This window comes from Narcine bancroftii, chromosome 10 (genome assembly GCF_036971445.1).
Source record: "Narcine bancroftii isolate sNarBan1 chromosome 10, sNarBan1.hap1, whole genome shotgun sequence".
NCBI classification, from domain to species: Eukaryota; Metazoa; Chordata; class Chondrichthyes; order Torpediniformes; family Narcinidae; genus Narcine; species Narcine bancroftii.
Genome location: NC_091478.1, coordinates 22183798 through 22210040, shown reverse-complemented (window position 1 = coordinate 22210040; position 26243 = coordinate 22183798). Strand labels below are relative to the sequence as shown.

At 44.4% G+C, this 26243-nt stretch overlaps 2 protein-coding genes and 1 long non-coding RNA gene across 9 annotated transcripts in view; 1 reads left to right on the top strand and 2 right to left on the bottom strand.

Annotated features, from left to right (window-relative positions):
• mrpl43 (mitochondrial ribosomal protein L43) overlaps positions 1-3510 on the bottom strand; it is a 25111-nt gene extending 21601 nt beyond the window's left edge. The window contains exon 1 of the mRNA XM_069900154.1: positions 3223-3510. Coding sequence (XP_069756255.1) covers positions 3223-3353 — 131 coding nt within the window. The 5' untranslated portion in view covers positions 3354-3510. The remainder of the gene's footprint in view (positions 1-3222) is intronic.
• Positions 3203-26243, top strand: twnk (twinkle mtDNA helicase). 7 transcript variants are annotated; one of them, XM_069900122.1, is made up of 9 exons: positions 3204-3871; positions 6552-8063; positions 10017-10257; positions 11841-11948; positions 15029-15170; positions 17007-17214; positions 20753-21126; positions 23401-23591; positions 25568-26243. In XM_069900122.1, exons 2-7 carry the CDS (start codon positions 6713-6715, stop codon positions 20776-20778), a joined length of 2076 nt encoding a protein of 691 aa, XP_069756223.1. In that variant the 5' UTR covers positions 3204-3871; positions 6552-6712; the 3' UTR covers positions 20779-21126; positions 23401-23591; positions 25568-26243. The 7 variants fall into 7 exon arrangements, with proteins under 7 accessions (XP_069756226.1, XP_069756223.1, XP_069756224.1 ...); XM_069900123.1 differs by lacking the exon at positions 23401-23591; XM_069900124.1 differs by lacking the exon at positions 25568-26243 and having other exon boundaries at positions 17007-17189; positions 23401-25408.
• LOC138744279 (uncharacterized) overlaps positions 4896-26243 on the bottom strand; it is a 73763-nt gene continuing 52415 nt past the window's right edge. The window contains exons 5-7 of the long non-coding RNA XR_011345421.1: positions 13480-13590; positions 10283-10351; positions 4896-5041 (exon numbers count right to left, since the gene is read on the bottom strand). This is a non-coding gene — a long non-coding RNA (uncharacterized lncRNA). The remainder of the gene's footprint in view (positions 5042-10282; positions 10352-13479; positions 13591-26243) is intronic.

Sequence of the window (26243 nt, the reverse complement as noted above, 5' to 3'; positions counted from 1 at the left end):
TTCTCCAGTACCTTTTCTCTTGTAGTATATCTTAGGAATTTTACTACAATAGATCTTGGTTTTTGTTGTGGTTGTGGTTTAGGGGCCAATGCTCTATGTGCCCTTTCTATTTCCATTTCTTGCTGTAGTTCTGGACATCCTAGGGCCTTAGGGATCCATTCTTTTATAAACTCCCTCATATTCTTGCCTTCTACATCTTCCTTAAGGCCCACTATCTTTATGTTATTTCTTCTGTTATAATTTTCCATTATATCTATTTTTTGGGCTAGTAATTCTTGTGTCTCTTTAGTTTTTTTATTAGATTCCTCCAATTTCTTTTTTAAGTCTTCTACCTCCATTTCTGCTGCTATTGCCCGTTCTTCCATCTTGTCCATTTTTTTCCCCATTTCTGTTAAGGTCATCTCCATTTTATTTATTTTCTTTTCTGTGTTGTTTATTCTTCTTCTTAAATCATTGAATTCCTGTGTTTGCCATTCTTTAAATGACTCCATGTATCCTCTAACAAGAGCAAGTATATCCTTTACCTTGCCTTTCCCTTTATCTATTTCACTGTATTCTTCCTCTTCTTCTTCCTCTAGGTTGACCATCTGTTGTTTCTTTGCTGCCCTTTCCTCCTCTTCTTTCTTGTTTCCATTGTCTTCTGTGGTCTCTTCTTGCTGCAGGTGTTCTGCAGCTGTCGTTGCCGGCTGTGGAGATCGACTCCCCAGCTGGTCCCCCCTCCCGTCGGTGTGTTTTTTTGCATGCGCGGTTGCGCACTTTTACTCGGCTCTGTGAGCCATTGTTGTAGTTCTCTTTCTACCGACCTGAGGTAGTGGGGTCTTCTCTCCACAGCGGGCCTCTTCGGACAGGTAAGGCCTTCACCTTTTTCCTCCGTTGTCTTCTCTTCCTCTCTTCTTTCCGTTGATTTTGATTTTTCTCCTTTTGTCTCCATCTTCTTTCCACCTTTATACTCACTTTTCTTTAACTTGTATTTCTGTGCCTTTGTATTTTCTCTTGTTTTTCCCGACTTTTCTGGAGAGGGCTGGAGTTCACCGTCCGGCCACTACTCCATCACGTGACTCCTTCCTTATAACTACTAAATTTGAAGAAACATGGAAACTATTTATTGATGACTTTCATAGGATATACTGGCACTATTCTATGAATTAACTTTTCCTTTCCAGGCGTAACATAATTCTTGCTGTTTTTGTTATTTATAGGTGTGGACCAGAGCTACATTTTAATCTATTTGACAGATCCTCGAGATAGACCGCTCAGTTGTTTTTTAAAATTATTATTATGGTTATTTTTGTAGATTAGTTGGGTTTTTTAAAAAAAAAATACAATAATTATTTCTTCATTTATTTTCTTTGTTTGGAGAATTATTTCTAATATGTCACATTTTCATTCTTTGGAATTTATACACGATACACTATGTAGACTTGGACATAGTATTTTAATTGTGTAATTTCTATTTTCCTTATGCTCTCTATATTATGCAATGCTAATAAAAAGAAAGAAAGGAATCTGATGGCAGTGGGGAAGAAGCTGTCCCTGTGCTGCTGAGTGCTCATTTTTAGGCTCCTCTACCTTCCCCCGATGGTAGCAGAGTGAAGAAGGCATGGCTAGAGTGGCAGGGGTCTTTGAGGATAGAGGCTGCTTGTTTAAGACACTGCCTCATGTAGATGTCCTTGATGAAGTGAAGTCTGGTGCCTGTGATGTTTCAGGACAAGTTAACAACCCTCTGGAGTTTATTATTGTCCTGAGAGTTGGCACCTCCAAACCAGGCAGTGATGCTAGCAGCCAGAAATGCTCTCCACGGTACACCTGTAAAAGGTTTTAAGTGTTTTCAGTGACATACAGAATCTCTTCAGACACCTCACAAAATATAGCCAGTGATGACAATTTCTTTGTGATTGCATCAACATGGAGGCTCCAGAATGGATCCTCGGAGATGTTGACACCCAGGAATTTGAAGTTCTTCACCCTCTCCACTACTGGACCCTCGATGAGGACTGGGTTGTGTTCCTCAACTTCCTTCTGAAGTCTACAATCATCTCCTTGGTTTTGCTGATGTTGAGTGCAAGGTTATTGGAATGACACCATACAACGAGCTGATCCATCTCCCTCCTGAACACTTCCTCAATGGAGTTTGTTATTCTGCCAACAAGTGTGGTGTCATCGGCAGACTTGTAGATAGCATTGGAATTGTGCCTGGCCACACAGTCATGGGTGTGTAATGAGTAGAGCAGTGGGCCAAGCATGCATCCCTGGGATGCTCCTGTTTTGATAATCAGTGAGGTGGAGAGAATTTTAAAGATTCACCACTTTCTGAGTGAAGAAACTACTCATCTTAGTCCAAAATGTCTTGCCACTATCAGAAGGATGTGCGAGTGAACTATGGCAAAATCTTGTAAGCTCCCAGCCTATCCTCAGAAAATACAACCATTCTATGTTATATGGCTGTATGTTCATTAGAGTTAGTTTTTTGGACTGCTCACAGAAGAATCCTTTCCACTGTACTAGGTATAATCTGACAAATAAACTTGCACTGATTAAGCGAGAGATGGTTCAGAAAAGATTCATAACAATGGTGCCACTACCAGACGGCTTGAGCTCTGAGTGCCTGGATAAGCTGGGACTTTTCTCCCTGGAACTTAGGAGACTGAGGGACGACCTTAAAAAATCAAGCACATAGACATGGTTTTTTGAAAAAAAAGGGACACGGGACAATTTCTGCTGATGGCAAATCTTTGTCTGCCTTACAGCAGACTAAAGCCAATTTTGTGTAATGTTACACTTGTTTTATTATAGGACAACAAAGGAATCTTGACTATTGGCCATCCTTCCCTCTCTCCCAAACCCCCCCCCCCCCCATGCAAGGTATCAAAAACTATAGGGTGTAGACTAAAGGTGAATGGGAAAAGTCTTAAAAGGTACACGAGAGTCACATTCTTCACCCAGAGGGGAGAGAGGAAGTGGTAGAGGCCACTGGTGTGGCAATGAGAGTTTACTGTCATGCACACAAATACACTGAAATTCTTAGCCAATCAGGTATGTAAGATGCACCAACAGCATACATTAAAATGACCACAACTTCCCCCGGAGAAACATCCTGTTACATGCCGCACAGGTACGCCGACAGGAAGAGCCCAGTGTGACTATAGTTTCGGCCAGCATGGAAGCGTGGGCCCGAAGAGCCGGTTTCCGTGCTGTGTGACTGTCCGGGACCCCGGCACTGACCTGACTCCTCTGCTGCCCGCGGCGTCTTTGCTGAAGATGATGCTGATCCGCTTCAGCTGGCAGATGTACCTGCCCACGCCGTTCTGCAGGACGCTCTGCAAGAAGCGGCTGGCCGTCCCTCGGGCCGTCATCCCCGCTCCGTCCGTCCGTCCGTCCGTCCTGTCCTCCGACCGGAAGCGATCGGGCGACTGTGCGCCGCCCAAACCTTTCCGGCGTGGGAGCCGCAGGTGAAGAGCGGGACGCTTGCCGTCAGCAGGGGAAGAAAAGGAGGTGGGAGCGCGCCCGTTGCCCGGGGCGACGGGTGACGGACGGCTGCCCCCTCCCAGCGTGCGTGCGTGCGCAGTTCCACGTCGGTGCACGCAGGACGCGTGCGCAGCGCCGTTGTCCGGACGACATCGGCGCACGTGGGGACTGGGCGGCTCGGTGGGACGGAGCCACAAGATCCTGCAACGTTGCCTCCACGTTCTGGTCCCACGGGCGCTGACCGGACTTGCTCAGCGTTGGCAGCAGCGACCTGGCCTGGGTTGCAGAACGCCGGTGCCTGTCCTTCAAGCCGCAGCCATACGGTGTAGGAGAGGAACTCGTGCAGGCAATGACGCTAAGTCGGTCAGGCGAAGGCCTCCGTCAATGCTCGGTGCATTCGCATTCAGTAAGTGCCCGCCGCAGTGCCTTTGCAACGAAGTGCTGCTGTGTATTCTGGTGGAGGGGCGTCCCTTCCTGCATTGACCCGGACCTGGCCCCCCTCCCCCAAGGGCAGCAGTAAGACATGAAAGTCTGCAGACACGTGGTTGAAGTAGAAACACAACCCTGGAGAATCTCAGCTGATCAAAGTACTTTTATGTAGCAGAGATAACGTTCTATAAAACCAACGTTTCGGGCTTGAGCCCTTCATCAAAGATTTTGGGCACCTGCTGACATTTGTTCATATCTTGTTGAAGGGCTCAAGCCCGAAACTTTAGTTATAGAACTTTGTCTCAGCTACATAAAGTACTCTGACCAGCTGAGATTCTCCAGCCTTTCGCCGGACCTCCAAAGATGAGCCCTGACTTCCCATCCATGCTGCAGGACCTGCTGGGTTTCTCCAGCACTTTTGTGTATTTGCACTTATCACCCCAAAGAAATGTGGTTTGGCCCCCAGGGATGCGTGTACAGGTTAATAGCCACAATTACAATGTGGGACTAAAACACAAAAGTCTGCAGGCACTGTGATTGAAGTAAAAACACAATTTTGGTGAAACTCAGCTGATCGACAGTGTGCTTTCTATACCAAAGATAAAGGTACAAAACCAACGTTTTGGACTTGAGCCCTACATTAAGGTATGAAAAGATATAGGCAGGTACCCGAACAAAATCTTGGGGTGGGGGCACTGATGTGTCTGTCTGTCCACGGCCTCATGTACTGTCAAACCAACACCACCTGCAATGGCACTCCAACCAGATAGGATTAACATAAACTTCTCCAGTTTCTGATAGCCCACTCTGTTTCCCCCCCCCCCCTTTCCCCATCCCTCTCTTCTTTCCTCCAGCTCTTAGCCCACTTTACTCTTCATTCACAGAGCTATCTGCCCTCCCTTACCTACTTGTTACTTCCTGCCCAATTGTAATGCAGTCACGTTGTGATGACATTATTTACTTAACCAAGGCACAAAATCCAGTGCTATGTAAAAGAAAATTTTGAGAAACACAAAAAAAACTGCTTTAAAAATGCAAGATGCAATAATGCCATCTGATAATGGAGAGCGGGCCAAACATGTCACAGATTCCCAGTGCAGGCAGTTCTTGGTGTAATCTGCTCCAATCTTGGTACCCACGGGAAGGCCTGTGAATAAGAGAGTGGTATGTCTAACATTTGCAGTAACTGTATTTTTAGTATATTTCAGAACAGTTAATGACTTGGGTAAACTGCATGGAGAACTCCCTTCATCAAACTGATTATTTTTGTTAATTGCAGATTCTTGAAATAATGCATTCACTATTTATCCTGGAAAGAATCCTGAATCGCACCAGGATCTGTTTTGTAACACTTAAGTGATAACTCAGTAGCAACTTCAGTGATGGGAATGAAAGTTTGCATAGCATTATGTAATCTACCTTGTGAGTGCTTCTTGCAGGTAGGAACGATTAGAAAACTAAAGCAAACAGTTAGAAGCTGGAGGGACTCCGTCATTATCTGTGCTGATGATGAATTCAGGATATAGTAATAGCAAAATTGTTTCTTGTAAATAGAAACATGGAAGATTCAATTCTGGATGAGCTTTTTCAAATGTTGTCTCTCAAATGATCTTGCTCAGCAATGTGGCAGTTTCTAAATTTATTTGTGCCTTCTTGGGCGACAGGGGATAACTTGCTTTTACTCTAGTTTTGTGGTAATACGGCCAATGTGAGACCTGTGGAGCCTTCTACGGGCGGAACAGGATGTGTCTGGTGTTGTGAGTGGGTGATCATAGAATTATACATAATGGAAAATAGCTCTTTGGCTCAATATCAGTGCCAACCAGGTTGATGGAGCCAAACCAAGTTTGCATGCATTGGGCCATATCCCTCAAAAAATTTTTAAACATTGAAATTGTACCCGTCTCTACCACTTCCTCAGGCAGCTTGTTCCACATACCATTTTCTGTGTATAAAAATTGCCTCTCAGATGCTTTTTAAATTCCTTCTCACATTAAACCTATGCCCTCAAGTTTTAGATTCCTCACCTGTGAAAAAGTCTTGGCACTATTCACCTTATTCACGTCCTTCTCGTTTTTGCATACCTCTATGAGGCCACCCCTCATCATTCTATGTTCCAGGGAGAAAGGTCCCAGCCTATTCAGCTTGAGATCTCTAGTCCCTGTAATTCAGGAATATTCTCTTGAATCTTTTCTGCACACTTTCCAGCTTAATGCATCCTCCCTATAACTGGGCAACCAGAATTGCACGCAGTTCTCCACGTGTGACCGTCCAATGCCTTGGACACCTGTACTGTGACATGCTGCTTTGGTGTGCTCTTGATGCATAGCTCATTTAGCAGTATCTGGAGATTTTTGTGTCTCACTTCTATCAGATCGTAGTGGATGCAAAAAAAGGCATAGTCTGAATTGATCCTGATATTTCACTGATGCATAGCATGTGAAGTCTCAAATCAGATTATAGGCTTCAAGTGACGTGAATTAAAGGAAAGCACTTCATTTTCAAAATTGCACAGTTGATTTTACATTGCCATTCTAATTTCTTATGCCTGCCTTTATGATGGAGATTTCTTGTGTAAACTTGCAGTTGCACCTTGCTCTCATTCATTGTGTTACACTAATGCAGAAATTCAAGATCCTTTTTTGTTTTCATTGCAGATGTGGGAGTTTGAAATTGGCAAGATGTGCACAGATATAAGATTGTGAAAGTATTCTTGAAAACCTGCCTCTGGTCATTCCTCCTGATGTAGGATCTATTCGCTCATGCTCCACAATGGTTTCTTGTTCCTTCACCTGACTTGTTGGTCTCAACAGCCACCATGCTTTGCTTGTGTCACCGTGCCTGTCAAATCGTCTCCCGGCTCGCAGGAGGACTGTGGCCTTCACTGCGATGTTGCCCCAGGGCAGAGTTTGAAGGCTCGTGGTGGGCTGGTCCACAGGGACTGCTGAAGTGGCAAAATGCCTGGTGGGCCACAGCCTCCTTCAGCACCGCGTCCTTGCTCTGCTTCCGCATCCAGGGGCACCTGGAAGGCAAGAGCTCCAAAGCTGATTTGGACCCCACTGTCTCGCCAGTGACCGTGACGGAGATCCGCCACTACCTCCGTGCCAAAGGCATCCCGTTCTACGATGGCTACAGCTGTCTCCACGTCCCCAGCTTGTTTGTGGGCAAAGTGTTTGATGCGGAGAAGGGGAACTTTTCCCTCTTCATTGACAAGACCACCGGCCAGTTCCTGTGCAAGGACACCCTGCTGGAAGGCAGCTGGGAGGACTTCCAAGACTGTCTGGAAGTGATGCGGAAGGAAGGGCGAGATAACCTGGGCCCTGATGTTGTGTTGAAGGTACCAGAGAGTGACTGGGAGCTCAGTGCACAGGAGATGGACCTGAAGGAGGTGCAACAGATCTGGAATAAAGCCATGGCCTTTTCTAACGTGGAGGAAGAGGAAGTCCAACTGGTTAAAGCCATGTTTGGCATTTCAAAAATTACCAACCAGACTCTGAAAAATCTGTGCGTGAAGTACTTCAAGCCTACCAAGAGCTTGGTATTCCCCTGGTTCAGTTGGAGAGACTCGACTTTGAAAGGGTTAAAGCTGCTTTCGGCAGAACAGGATGGCGACCGGGTCACATACGTCGCTTCGCCTCTGCCTAAGCTCAACAATTACAATAACCTCTTTGGGATCCACCTTCTGATGAGGAAGGATACCACCCTGGTCCTAACCAGCAAGGAGCTTGATTGCCTGGCCGTGGCCCAGGCCACAGGTCTGCCTTGTGCCTCCTTGCCGCGGGGAGTCAGCTGCCTGCCTCCTGCCCTCCTCCCCTACCTGGAGCAGTTCCGGAAGGTGGTACTGTGGCTGGGTGATGACCTCCTCTCCTGGGAGGCTTCCAAAATTTTCGCCCGCAAGCTCAACGTCAGGCGGTGTTCTCTGGTGCGTCCTGGTGACGGACAGCCCTGTCCCCTAGAGGCCCTAGCTGCGGGTCTCAACCTGGGGAAGATCGTGAAGGGCGCCGTTCCGGCCAGTCACAAGTCCATCATCTCATTCCGCCAGCTCCGGGACGACGTGTTTGGAGAGCTGGCCAATGCAGACCAGGTCTCCGGCATCAAGTGGCAGAGGTTCCCTGATCTCAACAAGCTTCTCAAAGGCCATCGCAAAGGGGAGCTGACAGTCTTCACGGGTAATGTGTCCTCTAGTCTCCGAACACGGCGCTCACATCAACTAGTCATTGATCTCATTTTGTTTGCGGAAGCTTTCCAGTTCAAAGTTGTCAGGAGTTTTGGGAGTTGCTGAGTCAGTTCATTGCCACAGCTAGTGCCCTTGTCCTGAGGATGGCATGTTCATGAAGTCAATGCTGGCCTTGTGAGTACTGCCACATCCCATGACGGAATTAAAGAGAGGCTTGCAAATCTGTAATGCCATTTGTTTCTATTTCAAACCATTCCAATGCTCTTCGCAGCTGGTGTAAGCAGGAAACACAGCTGTCCACTGCATACTGCAAAGCTCCTAAAGTTAGACTGTTTCCTGACTCAGTTAAAGCATGAATGCTGGCCATAATATTATTGAGGATGGTTTGAAGTGATGGTATGTTTTGCATGCATCTGAAAGAGAGAGCTTAACATTTTTAAATTTTAAATTTGGATGGACAGTATAGTAACAGGCTCTTCTGGCCCATGGACCCATGCTACCCAGATAACCTACAATCCCACATACATTTTTGAAGAGTGTGAGGAAACCAGAGGAAATCCACACAGAACGCACAAACTCCTTGCAAACAGCGCTGGATTCCAACCCAGGTCGCTGCTGCTGTGTTAACTGTGATGCCCTCAGCCAAAAGATGGCACTCCCTCATTCGATCTTCCAATTTCTTTAAAACCCCTCCCCCGAGTCCTTCTTTCCACAACCCTCTTTCTTTCAGGTCCCCATTCTTTCCCCCTCCACTCAGGGAGCTATCCTCTCCCCTTTTCATATTTTTTTTTCTCCCACCAGTAACCACCTGTGACCTCCTACTTGTGAGACTGCTCCTCCCCCTGCCCCTTCCTTCCACATTGCCTCCCCTCCTTTTAATTCAGGCAACTGCCTGCTTTTTGCTCTTGCCTTGACAGAGGGATCATGCCTGAAGCGTTCGTTACCCTTCACTTCCAATTGATGTGTGACTGCTGAGTTTCTCCAGTACATTTGTACAATGCACTCCTTCAGAAGAGACCTGCAATCTTCTGACTTGGAGTGGCTAGTGCCAGTGATGAAATTTACATCTAGTTCTACATCACCCTAAGTGGAAAAAGTTGCCCCTGGGTCTCTTTTAATTCTTTTCCCTCTCATTTTAAACCTTTGGTCTCCCCTACCCTGTGAAAAAGACTGACTAATCACCTTATCTATTCCCCTCCATACATCTCTCAAGGTCGCTGCACAGGTTGATAGGATAGTTAAGGTCGATGAGATACTGGGCTTCATCAGTCGGGAGTTCAAGAGTCGAGAGGTCATGTTGGACCTCGACAAATCTCTGGTGAAAGTACACTCACTATTGTGTTCAGTTTCGGTCACATTTTAGGAAGGATGTGAAAGCTATGGAGAGGGTGCAGAGGAGATTTACCAGGATTAGAAAATGAGTCTTGTGAGGCAAGGTTAGCAAAGTTGGGACTTTTCTCTTTGGAGCAAAGAAAGATGAGACGTGACTTAATGGAGATTGTGAGAGGCATCGATAGGGTAGATAGCAACATTTTCCCAGGGCAAGAGTAGCAAATACCAGAGGATATATGTACAAAGTGAATGGAGGTAAGTTTAGGGAGACATTAGGAGTATGTTTTTCCACACAGAATTGTGGGTACCTGGAATACCTTGTCAGGGGTGGTGGTGGAGCCACTTAAGAGACAGGCACATGGATGAAAGAAAAAGAGAGGTTGACAAAGTAGGAAGGGTTTAGCATTTTTTTTTTGGCAGCCATATTTAGGTTAACACAACATCAAGGAGCGAAGGGCGTGTACTGTGCTGTAATGTTCCATGTTTTATAACTTGTATACAGCCTTGTCTACCTCTTGTTGGGGCGCCCCTCTGTCGCATCATGCCATTACTCAAGTGGGAGCCATCTGCAGTCTGGGTGTGTCCTAAGTGGCTGTCTTGCTCCCACAAATAGGTCCAACAGGCAGCGGGAAGACCACCTTCATCAGCGAGTGCACCCTGGACCTCTGCACCCAAGGAGTGAACACCTTGTGGGGAAGCTTTGAGATCAGCAACATCCGCCTGGCCAAGATCATGCTGACTCAGTTTGCCATGCAGCGACTGGATGACCAGCTGGATAGCTATGATGCGTGGGCCGACCAGTTTGAGAACCTGCCACTGTTCTTCATGACGTTTCACGGGCAGCAGAGCATCAAGTAAAGTACTGGCAGTAGCAGATACCTGGCAATGCAGCTTGGCATGTGACCTGACAGGCTCTCTTGGGGCCATGGTGGCATCCAGCTTCTTGAGCTATCAAGAGAGGAAATCAGTGAGTTTGTTAGGGAGGAAGAATTCCAAGGACCACTCCTTGAGACAGCAGGTAGTGCTGCTGTCGCTCCATGGAGCTTGCACATTTTCCTATGATCACGTGGGTTTCCCCTGGAGGCTCCCGATCCATGAGAAATAGGAGCAGGAGTCGGCATATCGAGCTTGCTCAGCCATTCAGTAAGATCATGGCTGTCAACTCGCTTCACTTACCCACCTGTTTCCACATCCCCCCCCCCCCTCCATAACCCTTAAATTCCTCATTATTTAAAATCTATCTATCTGTGTCTTAAATTCAATGAGGCAACGTTCTGCTTCTTTGGATGGAGAATTCCACAGAGTCACGACCCTCTGGAAGCAGTTCTTCCTCCTTACTGTCATTCATCTATTCCCCCAAATCTTGAGGCTTGTGATCCCTAGTTCCGTTATCACCTGCCTGCCTGTGGGAACAGCATCTTATCTACCCTTTTCATAATTGCATGTTTTTTTCTTAGGTTTCCCCCTCATCCTTCTAAACTTCAATGAGTATAGCCCCAGGCCAATCAATCTCAACTCGTACGCCAACCTCCCCCTTGTTTTGAGAAGCAACTTGTTGAACCTCCTCTGCCCCACCTACAAAGACAGTATATCCTTTCACAAGTAAGGAGACCAGAACTGCACTGAGTACTCCAGGTGCAGCAGAACCTCCCTGCTCTTAAATTTAATCCCTCTAGCAATGAAGACCTGTAATCCATTTGCCTTCTTGATTTCCTGCCAACAAATCTTTTGTGACTCATACACATATACAATCTCAAGTGTGAATGTACAATAGCAAGGCTGCAGAGCTTCACCATTTGAATAATGGCCTAATAATAGGTTCCTCCACTGAAAACTTGCAGGTTCTTTGGTGACCTTCAATTACGGCTTGTAAGGGTGTGCAGTTAGAGGATGACAGGAAGTTGATGGGCGTGGGTCAGTGAAAAGGTTGTAAGGAAATAAGTGGGGCAGTGGGATTGCTCTTAGACCTGGTTTTGGTTCAGAGAGTTGAATGGTCATCTCTGTAAGAATATGAAAATAAAATCAATTTATTTCAGGACATCAGCTTCTAAATTAATGTCTACTAAATAAATGAATATGGGCACAATTGCAAGGCCATGTTAGGAGCACAGAAGTAACAATGTGACTGTCTTATTTCCTTTAAACACTCACTGGGTTCACAGGAACAGGGCAGTAACTGCACGAGATATTGCACAGACTTTGACATTGTAATTCATTTAAACATAAACCTGGTGTTCGAGGGCCTGAGCATCACTTGTGCAAAAGTAAAAGTTTAATTGAACCATCTCAGCTTCAGATTTTAATCGAGGAAAGGGAATCGTGGCTGAAGCACTAATGGTGCTCCGTGAAATCAAGGCCTCTGCTGTGCTTCTGAGAAGTGTTGACTTGTTAATGTGGACTGGCTGTGATTAACATAATATTTTTCTTTCCTGCACAGGTCAGTCATTGACACCATGCAGCATGCTGTCTACATGTATGATATCACCCATATCATTATAGATAATCTACAATTCATGATGGGGCAGGAGTTCCTCACTGTTGACAAGTAATTTCATCTCTTTGTAATTAAAATGTAAGCCGTATTGTGATTACAATAACTTGAACTTAGTGTGACCCCTTCCAATTAAACCTGATCACCGGAGTGCACTGGTTCAAGGAAGTGCCTCAATAGGCACTTTCAAGCAAGGAAAACGCCCGTCTGTAAAAGCGGAGGTTCTTCGCCGTTGCGGCTAAAGACTTGCCTCTCTGAATGTGCCGCAGCTGGTTCCGAAGCACCGAATCCAACCTGCCTCGGGGAAGGATAATTGGCGGAGCGCTGCGTTCTGCCGCCTGACCTGAATGTACAACCGCTGCAAACGACTGGTTCGGGGCGGGCTGATGACGTCCTCAGCCCGCGGTCCATCTCTTCACTCACCACTCTCCTTCCTTGACCCCTTCAAGGCAGGGGCAGCGGGCGGGAGCTGTTGTGGTAGCGGGAGCCATTGGTGGGGCAGCAGGGGCTGTCAGTGGATGGCCGGTGCAGGCTGTGTTATCCTCACTGGGCTGATTCAGCCTTCGGGGCCATTCTCTGCAGCTCAAACGCAGCAGAGCAATGGTCTTCCCTATCCATAATTCCCCCATGCAGGTGGAACTGTTCTGGGAAATAGAGCAGTTTCAGCTGCGTGGGGGATTATGGGTAGGGAAGACGGCCATTGCTCTGCCACATATTTTTGATGGTTGGTGCTATGGTACCAGTCACCCCACCTCCATTGGCACTGGAGGGCGCTACTAGGCAGCTCTCGATATGAATGTGACACTGGAACAACCTTTTAGTGGTGTTGTCTGTTAGGCAAGTTTTAAATTTTCAATCTGCTCTTGTAGGTAACTTCCAGGCAGAGGCCTGACATGAAATGGCCCAATGCCTTAAGGAAAATATATGTTGATTTACTAGCAACCTGACATCCCTGTGTCCTGAAAATTAAGACAAAAGGTGACCCTCTCTTTCACTATTAAATCCAAAGCTTCACAGGGCAGTCAAACTGGTGACTGGTACATAATTAAGCATGGCAATATTAAATGCAGGCATTTTGACCCAAGAAGTGTTTGATGAAATAATCCCAGGTTCAGTCTCATATTGAGACATATTGTGAGGCCATAGCCTCACAACTACAGAGATCCAGATTCAATCCTGACCGTGGGCACTGTCTGTGTGGATTTTGTTTGTTTTCCATGTGAGCATGTGGGTTTCCTCCCACAACTTGTGTTGGTAGGTTAATTGGCGCCTGTAAATTGTCCTAAGAATGTAGGTGAGGGATAGAATCTGGGGATAGAGTTGGAGAGAACATGGGGAGTAAGTGAATATGTGTGTATGGGATTAATGTAGGATTAGTGCAAAAATGGATGATTGATGGATAATGCACACTTGACAGGCCTGTTTCTGTGCTGTACCTCCATGACTATGAAATTAGGATGACAGAGTAAAAAGTGTTTGGTGGGGTTCAGAATAATTTAAGGTGGTGGCCTTGTCAAGCTGACTGGAACAAAACCTCCATTGATTATTCTCTTTGAATCTTCCCCAAGTGGAAGGTTAATCATACCTGTACCAAGTGGGCTAACTTGTGGGTCATGGGTCTCTCTTGTTCTTGTTGCTGGATTCATTGAAGCTGAACATAGAAACCTCAGAAACCTGTGGGTCCCGCTCCACGGCTCTGCAAGGAAGGAGGGAGCCTCTATTTCAATACCTGTCTGGTCCCCGTATCCCACGATCCTCAATTTCCTGAGAGTCCAGCTCCCTGTCTGAACCCTCACAGCTCTACAGGACTGAGTCAGTTAGCTGTTACACATTTTTTCCTGCCCAGTGCAAAGCTCAGGAGACCTGGTGTAACTGAGAGCAGAAGCAGCTATTGCTGATTATGCTCCTTTGGGCTGTCCTTGTGCACGAGCACAGTCCATGTGTCATAAAGTCATGCAGCACAGAAGTGGACACTTTGTCCCCCACGCCAACCCTCGTATAGCCATTTGTGCAAACACATTGTCCGGCGACCTGGGCTATGCCTATGTAGTAAATCAAGTGGTTAACTGGATACATCTTAAATATTGTCAATTGCTTTTTTAAAATATTATCTTTAAAGTTTATACAATTTGTATAAACAATGCTTAAGCAAACTTAAGATACAGTAATTACACAGTATTTAAACCCCTGCCCCCCACCCCCTTATTCCCCCCCCCCTTTATATAGAATATGCATGATATAATTAATTGAAAAAAATACAAAAGAAAAACCAAAATAGAAAGATGGGGTGTGGTTCTGGATTAAACAAAGGGTTGGCTCGCACGCTGGAATCTCTGTGTTTTTATATATATATATATATGTGTGTGTGTGACTTTTAGGGAAGAAGATTTAGGAGGCTGGAAGTACAATTTTTTACATATTTATTCCTAACCTTTGTATATACAGGCTCCAAATCTGCACAAAAAGTGAATTTTTTTTATTATAAGTCATTTTCTCTAAGGGAATACAACTCTATATCTCCGAATGCCATCTTTCCATGCCTAAATACACATCTGATTTCCAGGTCACTGCAATATACTTTCTTGCCACTGCTAATAATCTATGGGCTTGTGTTGAAGAGGGAGAGTTCCAGATTTCAACCATCTGTGGAAGTTGCAGCACACTAAGGATTAAAACATCTTTAGCAATTCCATGGAAGAATGTGCAGGCAGAATACATTAGTATTTTAGCTGAATTTGTTATGAAACAGTAGAAATCTCCTAATTATAAACCTCTTCTTGGTTTGAAATATGTCATTAAGTTTGTTTTATTCTTGTGTTTCCTCTGAAGATTTTCTCATACTCTTCACACCCTTTGCTAAATTGGAATGCCAAAGGGAAGACCCTTCTCACCCTCCAGCCTGTTTAGCCCATTCATTTGATCCCACTCTCTTGCTCCTTATCTTTGCCTGGTATAAATTAATTGTTGGAGATCTCCCTGGATTTGGTAGCATTTTTGGAAAGGAGGGTTTTGATTTTCTTGTGGAGGTTGCTGTAATAAGTTTGGAGTGAGTGGAGGTTTAGAAACCCTGGTGAAAGATTTAGTTCCCTTTCAACTTGACTTCAGTAAAACGGAAACATTCCTGCCCATTTTAGGTTTTCTGCGCAGGATTACATCATTGGAATGTTCCGGAAATTTGCCACTGACAACAGTTGCCACGTGACACTGGTCATCCATCCGAGAAAGCAGGAAGATGATAAGGAACTGCAGACAGCTTCCATCTTTGGAACGGCCAAGGTGAGTTTGACCTCCCAAGAATGAGGGAAGGGTCTGGCCTGATGAAGTTCCCTGTAGCCGTCCTAGTCTTGTCCTTGTGCCTTCGGTGAACCTTTCCCTCAGCCTTGTGTGTGCTTGCATGTAACTTGTACCAATTCCAGTTTGCCTTTGGCTCGTCATTGACTTGCACTGACAATTTCAATTTTATTGCCATATACTCGGAGATACAATGAGAAAGATCGTTTTGCAAGGAGTCTAGCTGGTATCCCATTCTGCAGTTTAAATATCTCCTACAGAGTTGCAAAGATGTCTGGTTTAACAGAGCAAAGGTAACATTATTTTGCTTGCTCGAGGTTAGTTTAGGTGACTGATAATGGGGAGAAAAGCTGTCCTTGAATCTGGTGGTGCCTGATCTCATAGCCACAAACTTTATTTCCGATGGTTCAAGGATGAAGCAAGTATGACCAGGATGGGATGTCTTTAAATATCCTGCTTCTTAGGTACCCCACTTAAAAAGATTCCCATTCTCCTTTTAGTTCTCGCTGCCATTTTTTTCCATATTTGTATAACCTCCAGTCGCCAGTGATCTGAGCCTGTGTCCATTCCCCTTTCTTATTAAGGGCCATGCCTTCACTGGTCTGATGTCAAGGCTCTGAAATTCTCTCCCTGAACCTTGTGGATCACCTGATAGATCATCATGGAACAATAGGAGAATATCTACGCTGGTCATAAATGCAGAAATGTGATCCTTGGTTATTGCTTTGTGACCTCACAGGTGTGCTCTCTTCACCTGTGTTCCACTCTTTCAGAATCTGAATTCCAGCAGTAAAAAAATAGAAATCTTGGATGAACTATAGAAAGAAAAAAGGCTTTCCTTGAGTTCTCTCTGTAATAAGGCCACTCTTTGTTTATTCAATCTTTTCATAATTTTGTTCATCTTGGTTAATGAAGCGCCTGGCATCATATTACAACATTAAAGGTGCTCTGTGAATGCAGATTGTTGAAACATTACCAATACTTCAGCAAGCATCCTCCAACAATGAAGTTAAAACAGTAAGAAAATGGGAGAGAACAGGTCCCATCCACAGTTCTGCAATGCTGGAGAATTCCCTAGATGTTCTTTGGGATTATGTCCATTGTCCAATAGTTATAGCAGCGGACCTGATGAAATGTGTCCAAGTTTTTTTTTTTTACATTGACCTCTCAAGAAAGCTTGGTTTGAATCCTTGGATTCCACAAGGGGATTTAAACATGTTAGTTTTTAGACCCCACAATTACAATTGCACCCTTTAAAAGACATTTAATCAAGTAAGTACGTGGGGAGAAAACATTTTGATGGATATGGGTAAATTCTGGCAAATAGGGCTCGATTAGTTGGGCCAAAGGCCAAAAACAACCAAGATAGGGGTAAAACACCGTTTACAGACACCGTGGTTGAAGTAAAAAAACACCATGCTGGAGAAATTTGTTTATCAAGTACACTGTTTGACCTCCTTTGTTTCTACAGCATTGTGTTTTCACAACAACCAAGATGGTGTTGGAGCAAGACCATGTTTGAGCTGCTCTAGATCTCACACACTCTACAACCAAAGCTCATAATAACTCGTAAAGCTCGTAAAATAACATCGTCTTCGCTCTGTTCTAACTGCTCTCAGTAACTGCACTGTGTTTTTGTTTTTGTACTACATATGGATTGACTAGCTGGATTGTGCACAAAACAAACTTTCTCACTATAATCTTGTACGGGCCAACAACAGAACCATAGCACCATGGTGGAGAGACGGTGGGAAGAGTAGGTGCAAGATATTGAACTCTGCTCACTTTCTCTCTCCTTCCCATCCTAACCTTCCCTTGCAGGCCAGCCAGGAGGCTGACAATATACTCATCCTGCAGGACAAGAAGCTGGTCTCGGGCCAAGGAAAGCGCTACTTGCAGGTGGTGAAGAATCGTTTTGATGGAGACCTGGGCATCTTTCCTCTGGAGTTCAATAAGGCCTCGCTGACTTTCTCTCCCGTCAAGAGCAAAGCCAAGCTGAGGAAGGTAAAGGAGGGGGAAGAAGAAGGAGGTGAGACTGCATTCGCCACAAAGCCTGGCAAATCTGCCAAGCCCAAAGAGAAAAAGTGAGGCCGCGGGAGAAACCCCTACCCCCCCCATCCTGGGAACAGGCCTGTGAGCTTAGGCTGCATCCATGGCACCAGCTTCCCTGAATTTTGAAGCTGTGTAATGACGAATCAGCATTGTGCTGGGTCCTGTCATGATATTGGCTGGGGTTTCACTGTGAAGCTGGATCCTGTACAGGGTTTGGACCCAGACCATGGACGATCCATTTCCCTCTGTTGATGCTGCCTGACCTGCTGAGTCCCTTCAGCTGTTTGTTTATTGCTCTCACATTATTCCTTGGACTCAACATCAGACATGTAGAGTTGTCAGGTTATTGCCAGTAATGTTAGAAAATGACTACACTTTCAAGACAAATTGAAGCACTGTGAATTGTTTGAAAGGCAGCCACTGTTCACAACCAGCCTTGTGCATAGGGTCTGACTAGACCAATATGGATACTTCTTGAAAACCTCTTGACTTGAAGGAATTTGTTTTTTTGGGGATAGAATGAAGGACTCTTTCTCAGGGCTTCACAAGATGCCCTGCAGCAAGTTAATTAATTTTGATGTGTAAACACGCTTGTATTCATTGATTATTAATGCCAAGTTATGTGATGGGTGCTTCCACAAGCAATAATGAGTGGGTGATCTGTCTTAGTTTTCCCTTGCCTCTCTTCCCCCTTTGGCACCTGCTAATGAACTGCTTCTGTCCATTATCCTTCACCCCTCCCTGGTTCACCAATCCCTTGCTGACCCCTGTCCAATCCCTCCCACCCTGTCCACATTGCACATTTCACTCCCCTCAGCACTCTCAGCCTTGATGAAGTGTTCTGGGCCGAAAAATAACCATTCCTTTTCGCTCACTGATGCTGATCGACCTGCTGAGTTCCACCAGCAGATTGTTTGTTCCTGTCTTGCTGAAGTTGGTTGAGAGATGATTGTGGGGTAAGGTTGCTTAAATTGTCCGATAGGATATTTCACCTGGGAAAGCCTGCTTTTGCCCGAGCGCCAAGTGGACACTTTCTCTGACGTCACCAGTTGCCCTGGAGATTTTATACTATGTAGCCTGAGACTGGAGACTCACTTTGGACAGTCAGACACAGTTGTTCCCTCTGAATCAAATCAGTGAGCTGGTCTAGATCATGTTACTTTTGTTCTCTGCATGTACAATATGGGATGGGAGAGGTATAGACTGGGTGCAAGTCAGTGGGACCTGGCAGAAAAATGATTTGGCACAGACTATTGGGCAAAAGGGCCTGTTTCTGTGCTGTGATGTTAACATATTTACCCAATCCAGCTTAGCCACCATCTCATGATGCTTTACTTGTTGGCTCAATGCCAAGCTTTGAGAACTTCAGCCCTTTTTAATTATAGTTCTAGCCCTGAGGTCCAACCTCTATTGGTCTGACCCCAGTATCCTACCCACCCATCTAGCCTTCTTTGTTGAGCTGGGCTGTCACAGGGACAGATAAGCCCCACTGCTGCAGGGAGAGGGTGGTAGTCTCTCAAGGACTGAATTCTTCACAGGACTGAAATTTTTCATCTTATCCCTTTATGGCCAAGTTCACCTTAAGAGAGGGAATGATCTCTCCCACCCTGAAATGAACAGCGTCCCCCTCATTACTGCTGCAGTTTGATGCTGGGCTTGTGTTTCAACACCAGTGCTATCAGGCTGAGGGTTTATCACTGCCCCTGCTTCATTCTGAATTGTGCTGTTTTCTTATTTAATACTTAGTGTTTATATTTAAAAAAAATACTGAATCATGTTAAATATCCAAAATTAAGAGGATGGAATGTGCTGCTATTTTACGGTCACTGTATAAGCTCTCATTCGGATTATTTTCTGTCTTTAAAAATCCTGTATCTGAATTCTTAGAAGGAAGTTTTTAAATGATTTGGATATTTGGAGACTGTTTTTCTAATGTTAGATTTTATTGTAAAATAGAGCATAATCCATAGGACTCAAGACATAGACAGACCCCACATTATATTAAGATTCTGTTCCTGAGATTTCTAAGTCAGACGTCCATTTTCTACATATCATTACTCACCTATAATAATTCTTTCATTTCAGTGAATATTCACCCTATCATTATTAAACTTTTGACTTTTGCTGTATCCAGTCATTAATAAATGCCATGATACATTTTTAACATTTCTGGGAGAATTTGCGTCATCAGATTTTTGTTGGTTCGGTCATTTGAAGCGCAACAGCCCCTGAACTAATTACTGAAGTATGACATTTAGAACTGCTGATTTAAACATAGCAAGCTTGTATGAACAGCAAACTTGATATTAGTGATATTAATTGAAGGATATGATAACCCAGGACGTTGCCCTGCTCTCTAACTAGTGTTGTGAAACACCCTCTATCCATGGATTCATTGCCTCTAGCAATGGGGTGTGAGCATCTGCAAAATGCACTCAGTTACTTTCAGCCAATATGACAGCACCTGTCAAATCTGCAACTTCTTCCACCTTGCACAACAAGGGCAGCACATGCAGAAAATGTCACAGCCTTCAGGTTCCCCTTGCAAGTTGTGCACCATTTTGACCTGGAAATATTGCTGGGTGAAAATCCTGGAACACCCCACACACCCCCCCCCCCCCCTTACTGTACTGTTGGACCCCTTCACCAGAAACTCTCCACCACCTCATTGAGCAATTAGAGCATAGAACACCACAGCACAGTGCAGCCCCTTCGGCTCTTGAAAGTTGTGTCAACCTATATATTACTACCAAATTTTTTTTTAAACCCTTCCTACCTTGTGAGCCTCTATTTTTCATTCATCCATGGACCTGTCTTAAGAGTCTTTTAAATGCCCCTAATGTTTTGGCCTCCACCACACTCCTGACATGGCAATCCAGGCATCCACAACTTTGTATTTTACAAAAAGCACCCCTGATATCTCCCCTAAACCTTCCTCCCTTTCTACAAATGTCCTCTGATGTTTACTACTCCTGTCCTGGGGAAAAAGGTACTGAGTACCTACCTTATGTGTCCCTTTCAGAATCTTGTAGACCTCTATTAAGTCACCTCTCGTTATTCTGTGCTCCAAAGATTAAAAACCCTAGTTCTACTAACTTTGTTTGCTAAGACTTATTTTCCAATCCAGACAATATCCTGGTAGATCTCTGCATCCTCTCCATAGCTTCTACATCCTAAGGTGACAAGAACTGATTGGGGATGTGCAATAGATTGATATCTGCCAGCACCAATCACATTTCAACCATATCCATTTATTATATTCAATGTCCATTCCGGAAAGTCTAGTGTACTATTCAGCCACACTTTCTCAGTCCAAGGACTCCCTACAGTGGGACTTGAACTTGTTACCTGTTGGTTCAGTGGTGAGGCTGGAGTGGACAGAACCACATGGTTAGCAGCTTCATTTGTGCACTTTATTTTTAAATTTATTTTTTATTTTAAATTTAATTATTTGAATATAAAATATAAATTAGTGCTTTTGTACATACTTCTGCAGTCTGCCTCTTTTACACTAGGTGGTGCTAAATCAACATGGTATTGATTAAACAAGCTCTGAGAAACTCATGATAAGCTGTCAAGATTGAAAAATAACTTGCAACTAAAACAGCAAATTGGCAAACAAAATGAAACAAAACTTGGATCTTAAAAGTCTGCAGATTGGAGGAAGAAGGTGAGAACAGAATTCCAGCTGTTGTGGATTTTTAAATTTAGATGTACAGCTGTAACAGGTACTTCCTGCCCATGCTGCCAATGGACCTACAACCCTATATGTTTTCAATGGTGGGATGAAACCAGAGCACCCCGAGGAAACCCATGCAGACACGTGAGAACGTACAGACTCCCTTCAGACAGCGCTGGATTTGAACCCTGGTCGCTGGTGCTATAACAGGTATGGTAACTGTGCTGCGCATTGAGTGGAGTGGAGGGAAATTGATGCAGGACATTCAAAAATTATATTTTACTCTGATAGAGAAGGAGAGCAACGGTTCTGAGTGTGAATAATCAGTGCAGTTTGCCCATGGGAAAGAGTTTTGAGACCTCAGAAGACAATCATTTCAGTTTCAATATAAACTGACATTGAAAGGATCTGTTTTCTCTTTGAGGGCCATTGGGGAACATTCCTACTTCTGGTTGGGGGCTGGAGATTGCAAACCGTTTGAGGAAGTAGCTGAGTGTCCAGTGTAATCATCAAGGATAATTTCATACAGTAAGACAGGATATATTTTATAGTATATGAATGACTTATTTAAAGATAATATATCTGGTAAATATATTATCAAAGCTACAGACTAACGGGGGGGTGGGGGTCAAGGGGATTAGTGTAGCTGAGTTTAATGGTCAACATAGACATGGGCTGAAGGGCCTTTTAGTGTGTTGCACATCTCATTATGTGGATTTGTGTTTATAATACATTATGAACATTCATATAGCAAAGATCAAGATATACATCAAACATTTTGGGCTTGAGCCCTTCATCAAGGTATATCTTTGCTATATAAAGTATGCTGTTTGACCTGCTGAGTTTCTCCAGCATTGTGTTTTTACTTCAATCTCCGGTCTGCAGACTTTTGTGTTTTACTCTTAATGAACATTTTACTCCGAGTGAACTCCACCACTAAGTTGAAGTAGCTCTATATTGGAAGGACAGTGCCTCTAACCTAGAAAAGGCAACCGCAACAACAAAGCAGTGTTGGAGAAACCTTGTTCTAACAGATCAATGCAGGGAGATGAAAGAGGAGGTTGTGCAAAATAAGGCAGGCAAAAGGGCAAGCGCAAAAATCTGGGATCAGAAAGTTACCATGTAGTGTCTTTCAGGGTGACAAGGAGTGAAAATTGTAGCACAGGTTTTCTGTTTTTAAAATGGCACGGACAGTTTCTTGCTTTTACGTGTACAACTCATTTATCATGTAAGACGAGCTTGAATTACTGAAGCATATTATCGGACTTTGACTCAGGATGCAAAAGAAGCCATTGATTAAGTGTTAATTAAATGGGAAGCAACTATTGCCTCTTTTAGCACATCAAGGTCATTAATAGGCAAGTAACAATGTACCAGATCAGAGCCAAGGAATGACTCAACAACAAGGAAATTTAAACATCTACCCGTGACATTTAATTGCATTATCTCTATCTTTAGGGTCACCTTTGACCAGTAAATTCACTGGATCATGCATTCAGAAATTCTGCCTAGCCTGCAGGAATAAGAATCTCAGGGCTGCAATGTGATCTCATGTATGTACTCTGACAATAAATTTGAATTTTGAAGGTACTAGAGTAGGTCAGAGATTATGGCAAACAACTCATCTGATTCCCCACAGCCATTGCAAGGCACGTGAAGGTGATAGAAGACTTTCCCTTGATTGGAGAGGTGTAAATACAATATGATGTCCTGAACAAAGCAACCTACTTGATTCGTTCCCCAAGCACTCACCTGTTGCTGTGCTGCTTTATTGTGGCTGGGCCATGTATTGTCCACAAAGGTGCAGTTGCCATGCTGTTTCCCAACAACAACTCCAAGCCTGCGACCTCCACCACCTGGAAGGTCAAAGGCATCCGATGCATGGCCACACTTCCTACACCTTCCCTCAGATTTAACCAGTGATAAAGAAGGAACCATTATTAAACTTCCAGGAGTGAAACATGAAAGTCTGTAGACGCAGTGATTTTAGTAAAAACAATACTGGAGAAACTCAGCAGGTTACACAGTTTATATACAGTATGAAAGATGCATAACAAATGTTTCAGACATGAGCCTTTCATCAAGGAATTAGCAAATTGCCTCGCATTCTGCCAGGCCCAGTGGCATGGGATCCAGAGGGAGGCGTTTGTCCTGACTCGCCTCCAAGTCCTTGTCCTGGCACATGGAGCCTGAAGCTCCATGGAAAACCAAACAAAAGTTCTGTGAGGACAGAAGAGCTACAAGGCACCATGTTTATCTTTGCTGGTGAAGGGATGGGCCTTGATGATGATAGCGAATTGTAGACAGGCACCGGAATAAAATGGTGGGGGGAGGAGCACGAGGTCCACAGGCAAGAGGGAAGGGGGTGAAGAGCTGAAGGAAAGAAGGACGGGGAAGAGGGGAGTGATCCAACAGAAACCAGGTAAATCGAATTTAATGCCATCCAGTTGGAGAGTGCCCACTTCTCTGGTATACTTCTTGCAGAGTCTGAATCCTGGAACTTTTCATACTCCACAAGCACTGAGGAGTATTTTCACCAGAAGGAATACAGCGGATAGGTCGGGCAGCTCAATCAACGATCTTCAAGGACAATTAGCCTGATCACTGCTCTTGCCAGCAATGCCTACATCTGATAAATGAACATGTAAAAAAAAATGATGACATTCTCCATTAAGGTGAATAATGTATTTTCCAATTTGGACCGAAGGCTTTGTCGAGTTGTTGAGCCAAGAGTCTGACGCACTTAAATGAGCCCCATGTGTCTCAAAAATAGTACCTCATATTCTGCTAATAAAACGAACAACTAAATATTCCACCTTCAGGTAACTCACACTTCCCTTGCTCCTTTCTCTCCCCATCATCCACTTTCTTCTTTCTCCTCCACTGGGTTCCACCTGACGATAGCTACCCTTCCCAACTGTAGCTGGTTCTCCTATCCCTTCACCCCAACTGACCAACTCCATCACCTTCCTTAGATATTCTTCATCTGGAATCACTTGTTTCCACTCTTCACCTTTGTTACATCATCTCAGAACATGGATTTAAAGTGTGGGGAGGGAGGGGTGATGGAAGATTTTTACACTGAATGGTGTATGTCTGGAATGGGCTCCCAGGAGGTAGAAATAGATACAATAGTGGTGTTTAAGAGGGTTCAAGAACAGCCATTCTCAACCCTTTTTTGGCTCCTTCAGACTCTGCTCAAAGTTAATGGCCCTCCTTCCCTGTGAAGCAGTCAAGTTTAGCTGGTTTCATCCGTACTTCTCTCCTACAGACTACTTAAAAACCTCAAATTTAAATGATTTCAGTTTGTGGTCTCTGTTGAAAGTGGCCGTCCTGGAGGAATAGAGGGATGTAGAAGCAACAGAGTTTTAGTTTAATTTGGGTATTGTTCGGTGCAGACATCATGGCCTAAGGGCCAGACCCTGTCCTGTACTGTTCTACATTCAATTGCAAGGAGTCCAAGACAAAAGGAGACCAGGATGTTCCCGTATCACCGTGACCACACACACACACACACACACACACACACACACACACACACACACACACACACACACACACACACACACACACACACACACACACACACACACACACACACCATCTTGCCCACATTCTTGTCCTCATTATCCTCCCACACCCTCAACTGCACCAACATCTCTTGGCTCCCTACACTTGACACCTTTCCCCTGAATAGTTCCCTCGAACGGCCCCACCACGTAAGATCCTGGAACATAGACTCTTATCTGGAGTTCTGTGCACTGTATTGGCCTCCTTGTTTAAGCAAAGCTGTAGAAGCAGTTCAGAGGAAGACTAATGAGCAGATTACCATTAGTGAAGAAGTTGGACAGGCCAGGCTTGTATCTCAAATTTCAATTTTACTCTTGTTGTCACATGTACCAAGGTGCAGTGAAAATGTTTGTTTTGTGGGCTATTCAGCAAGTCTAGCCGAACATAAAGGCAACATCATTTTGCTAGCATGAGGTTCTTTTGGGATTATGATAATTGAAAGAAAGAAACTGTCCTTGAATCTGATGATGTGTTTGATTTCACACTCCTAGATCCTCTTCTAAATGGGAAGGGGGGTGAGAGTGTGGCCAAAGTGGGAGGTGTACAATTTTTTGCCTCTGGTCCAGAGCGCCCCATGCCTAATTTTGAGCTCTTGGATCTGCTCTCATTTTACAAATGTAATGGAACATAAAAGAATGGAGGGGACTTAGATGTGTGAAAATGGGGCTTTGTTTCTATTCGGACAATGGGCGGACACATATAGATTGGTGATAGAGAGCCAAGTAGGTTTATCCTTCAGACACTATCAGTTCCAGACACATGCTGACAATCACATCCTTTTGGAGAAGCCCAGTAGAACAGTGCTAACACTGATCAGTGATTAACATTGAAGTCCTCCACTCAAAGTACATTCTGGCTTTTGCTACTTATGTTTTTTTCTTCCAAGACTCTGCCAAGTGTTGTTCAAATTCATCAGCTAAGGATGGGGGGGGGGGGGGGGGGGGGGGGGGGGGGGGGGGTGGTGGGGAAGGTGAATTGCAATTGGAAAGTTTTCTAGCCTAAGTGTACTCAAAGGTTTTAAGGACTAATATGGTCAAAGGCTGCACTATTTTACTATTCCTCCCTGCGCGTTCCCTTTCAGTGAGAGCCCATCCATTCCAACACATCTGTCAAGCCTATCTGTGTATCAATTGGAAGGACGATGCTCTTCAGCCAAGGCACCAAGTGTGAGCCAGGAGAAAATGTTGGGAACAGTAAATACAATAAATGCAGTTAATTTAAAAATTAATCATCATTTCCTTGTTCAGGTTCTGTACTGATAGAACCTGAAGACTTGCCATGTTTCATATCTGATGTGTGCATAGTACGAATTAGTCTGTGCAAGTTGTGCTAGAGATAGCAATGGCATCCAAGAAAGGAACTATCATCAGTAATGTGTCACTGTATTGGCATGGCCACCAGTTTCAGATTGCTAAGTACCTTTGCTTCACTGTTCCTTCATGAAATAGAAGCACTCCCCTATTTGCAATAGTCCAACTTATGATTTTTCAAAGTTACGATGGTTTGAATCCATACTTTCAAATTCTAATTCTGATCTGTTCCTGCACTTACGATATGCTACTCTCTCACGATGCTGATTCCACCACAATCGCAGGCTCTGCAGCAATCACATGAACGAGTACACGGAAAACAACCCATCATATCTACTAAACGCCCATGTGCGTCTCCTGCTTCTGTCACCTTAGCATCCCCACCATGCTTCAAACTTTCTTCATGCTCAGTGTGCTTTCAGCTTTGTATGTTAAATAGTTTTATCA

Bases quoted from the DNA above. Each gene is read 5' to 3' on its own strand.
- twnk (XM_069900120.1), top strand. From the start codon at position 6,713: ATGCTTTGCTTGTGTCACCGTGCCTGTCAAATCGTCTCCCGGCTCGCA. The intron at 8,064-10,016 runs GTAATGTGTCCT...TCCCACAAATAG, and splicing joins GGAGCTGACAGTCTTCACGG to GTCCAACAGGCAGCGGGAAG. The intron at 11,949-15,028 runs GTAATTTCATCT...TGCCCATTTTAG, and splicing joins GAGTTCCTCACTGTTGACAA to GTTTTCTGCGCAGGATTACA.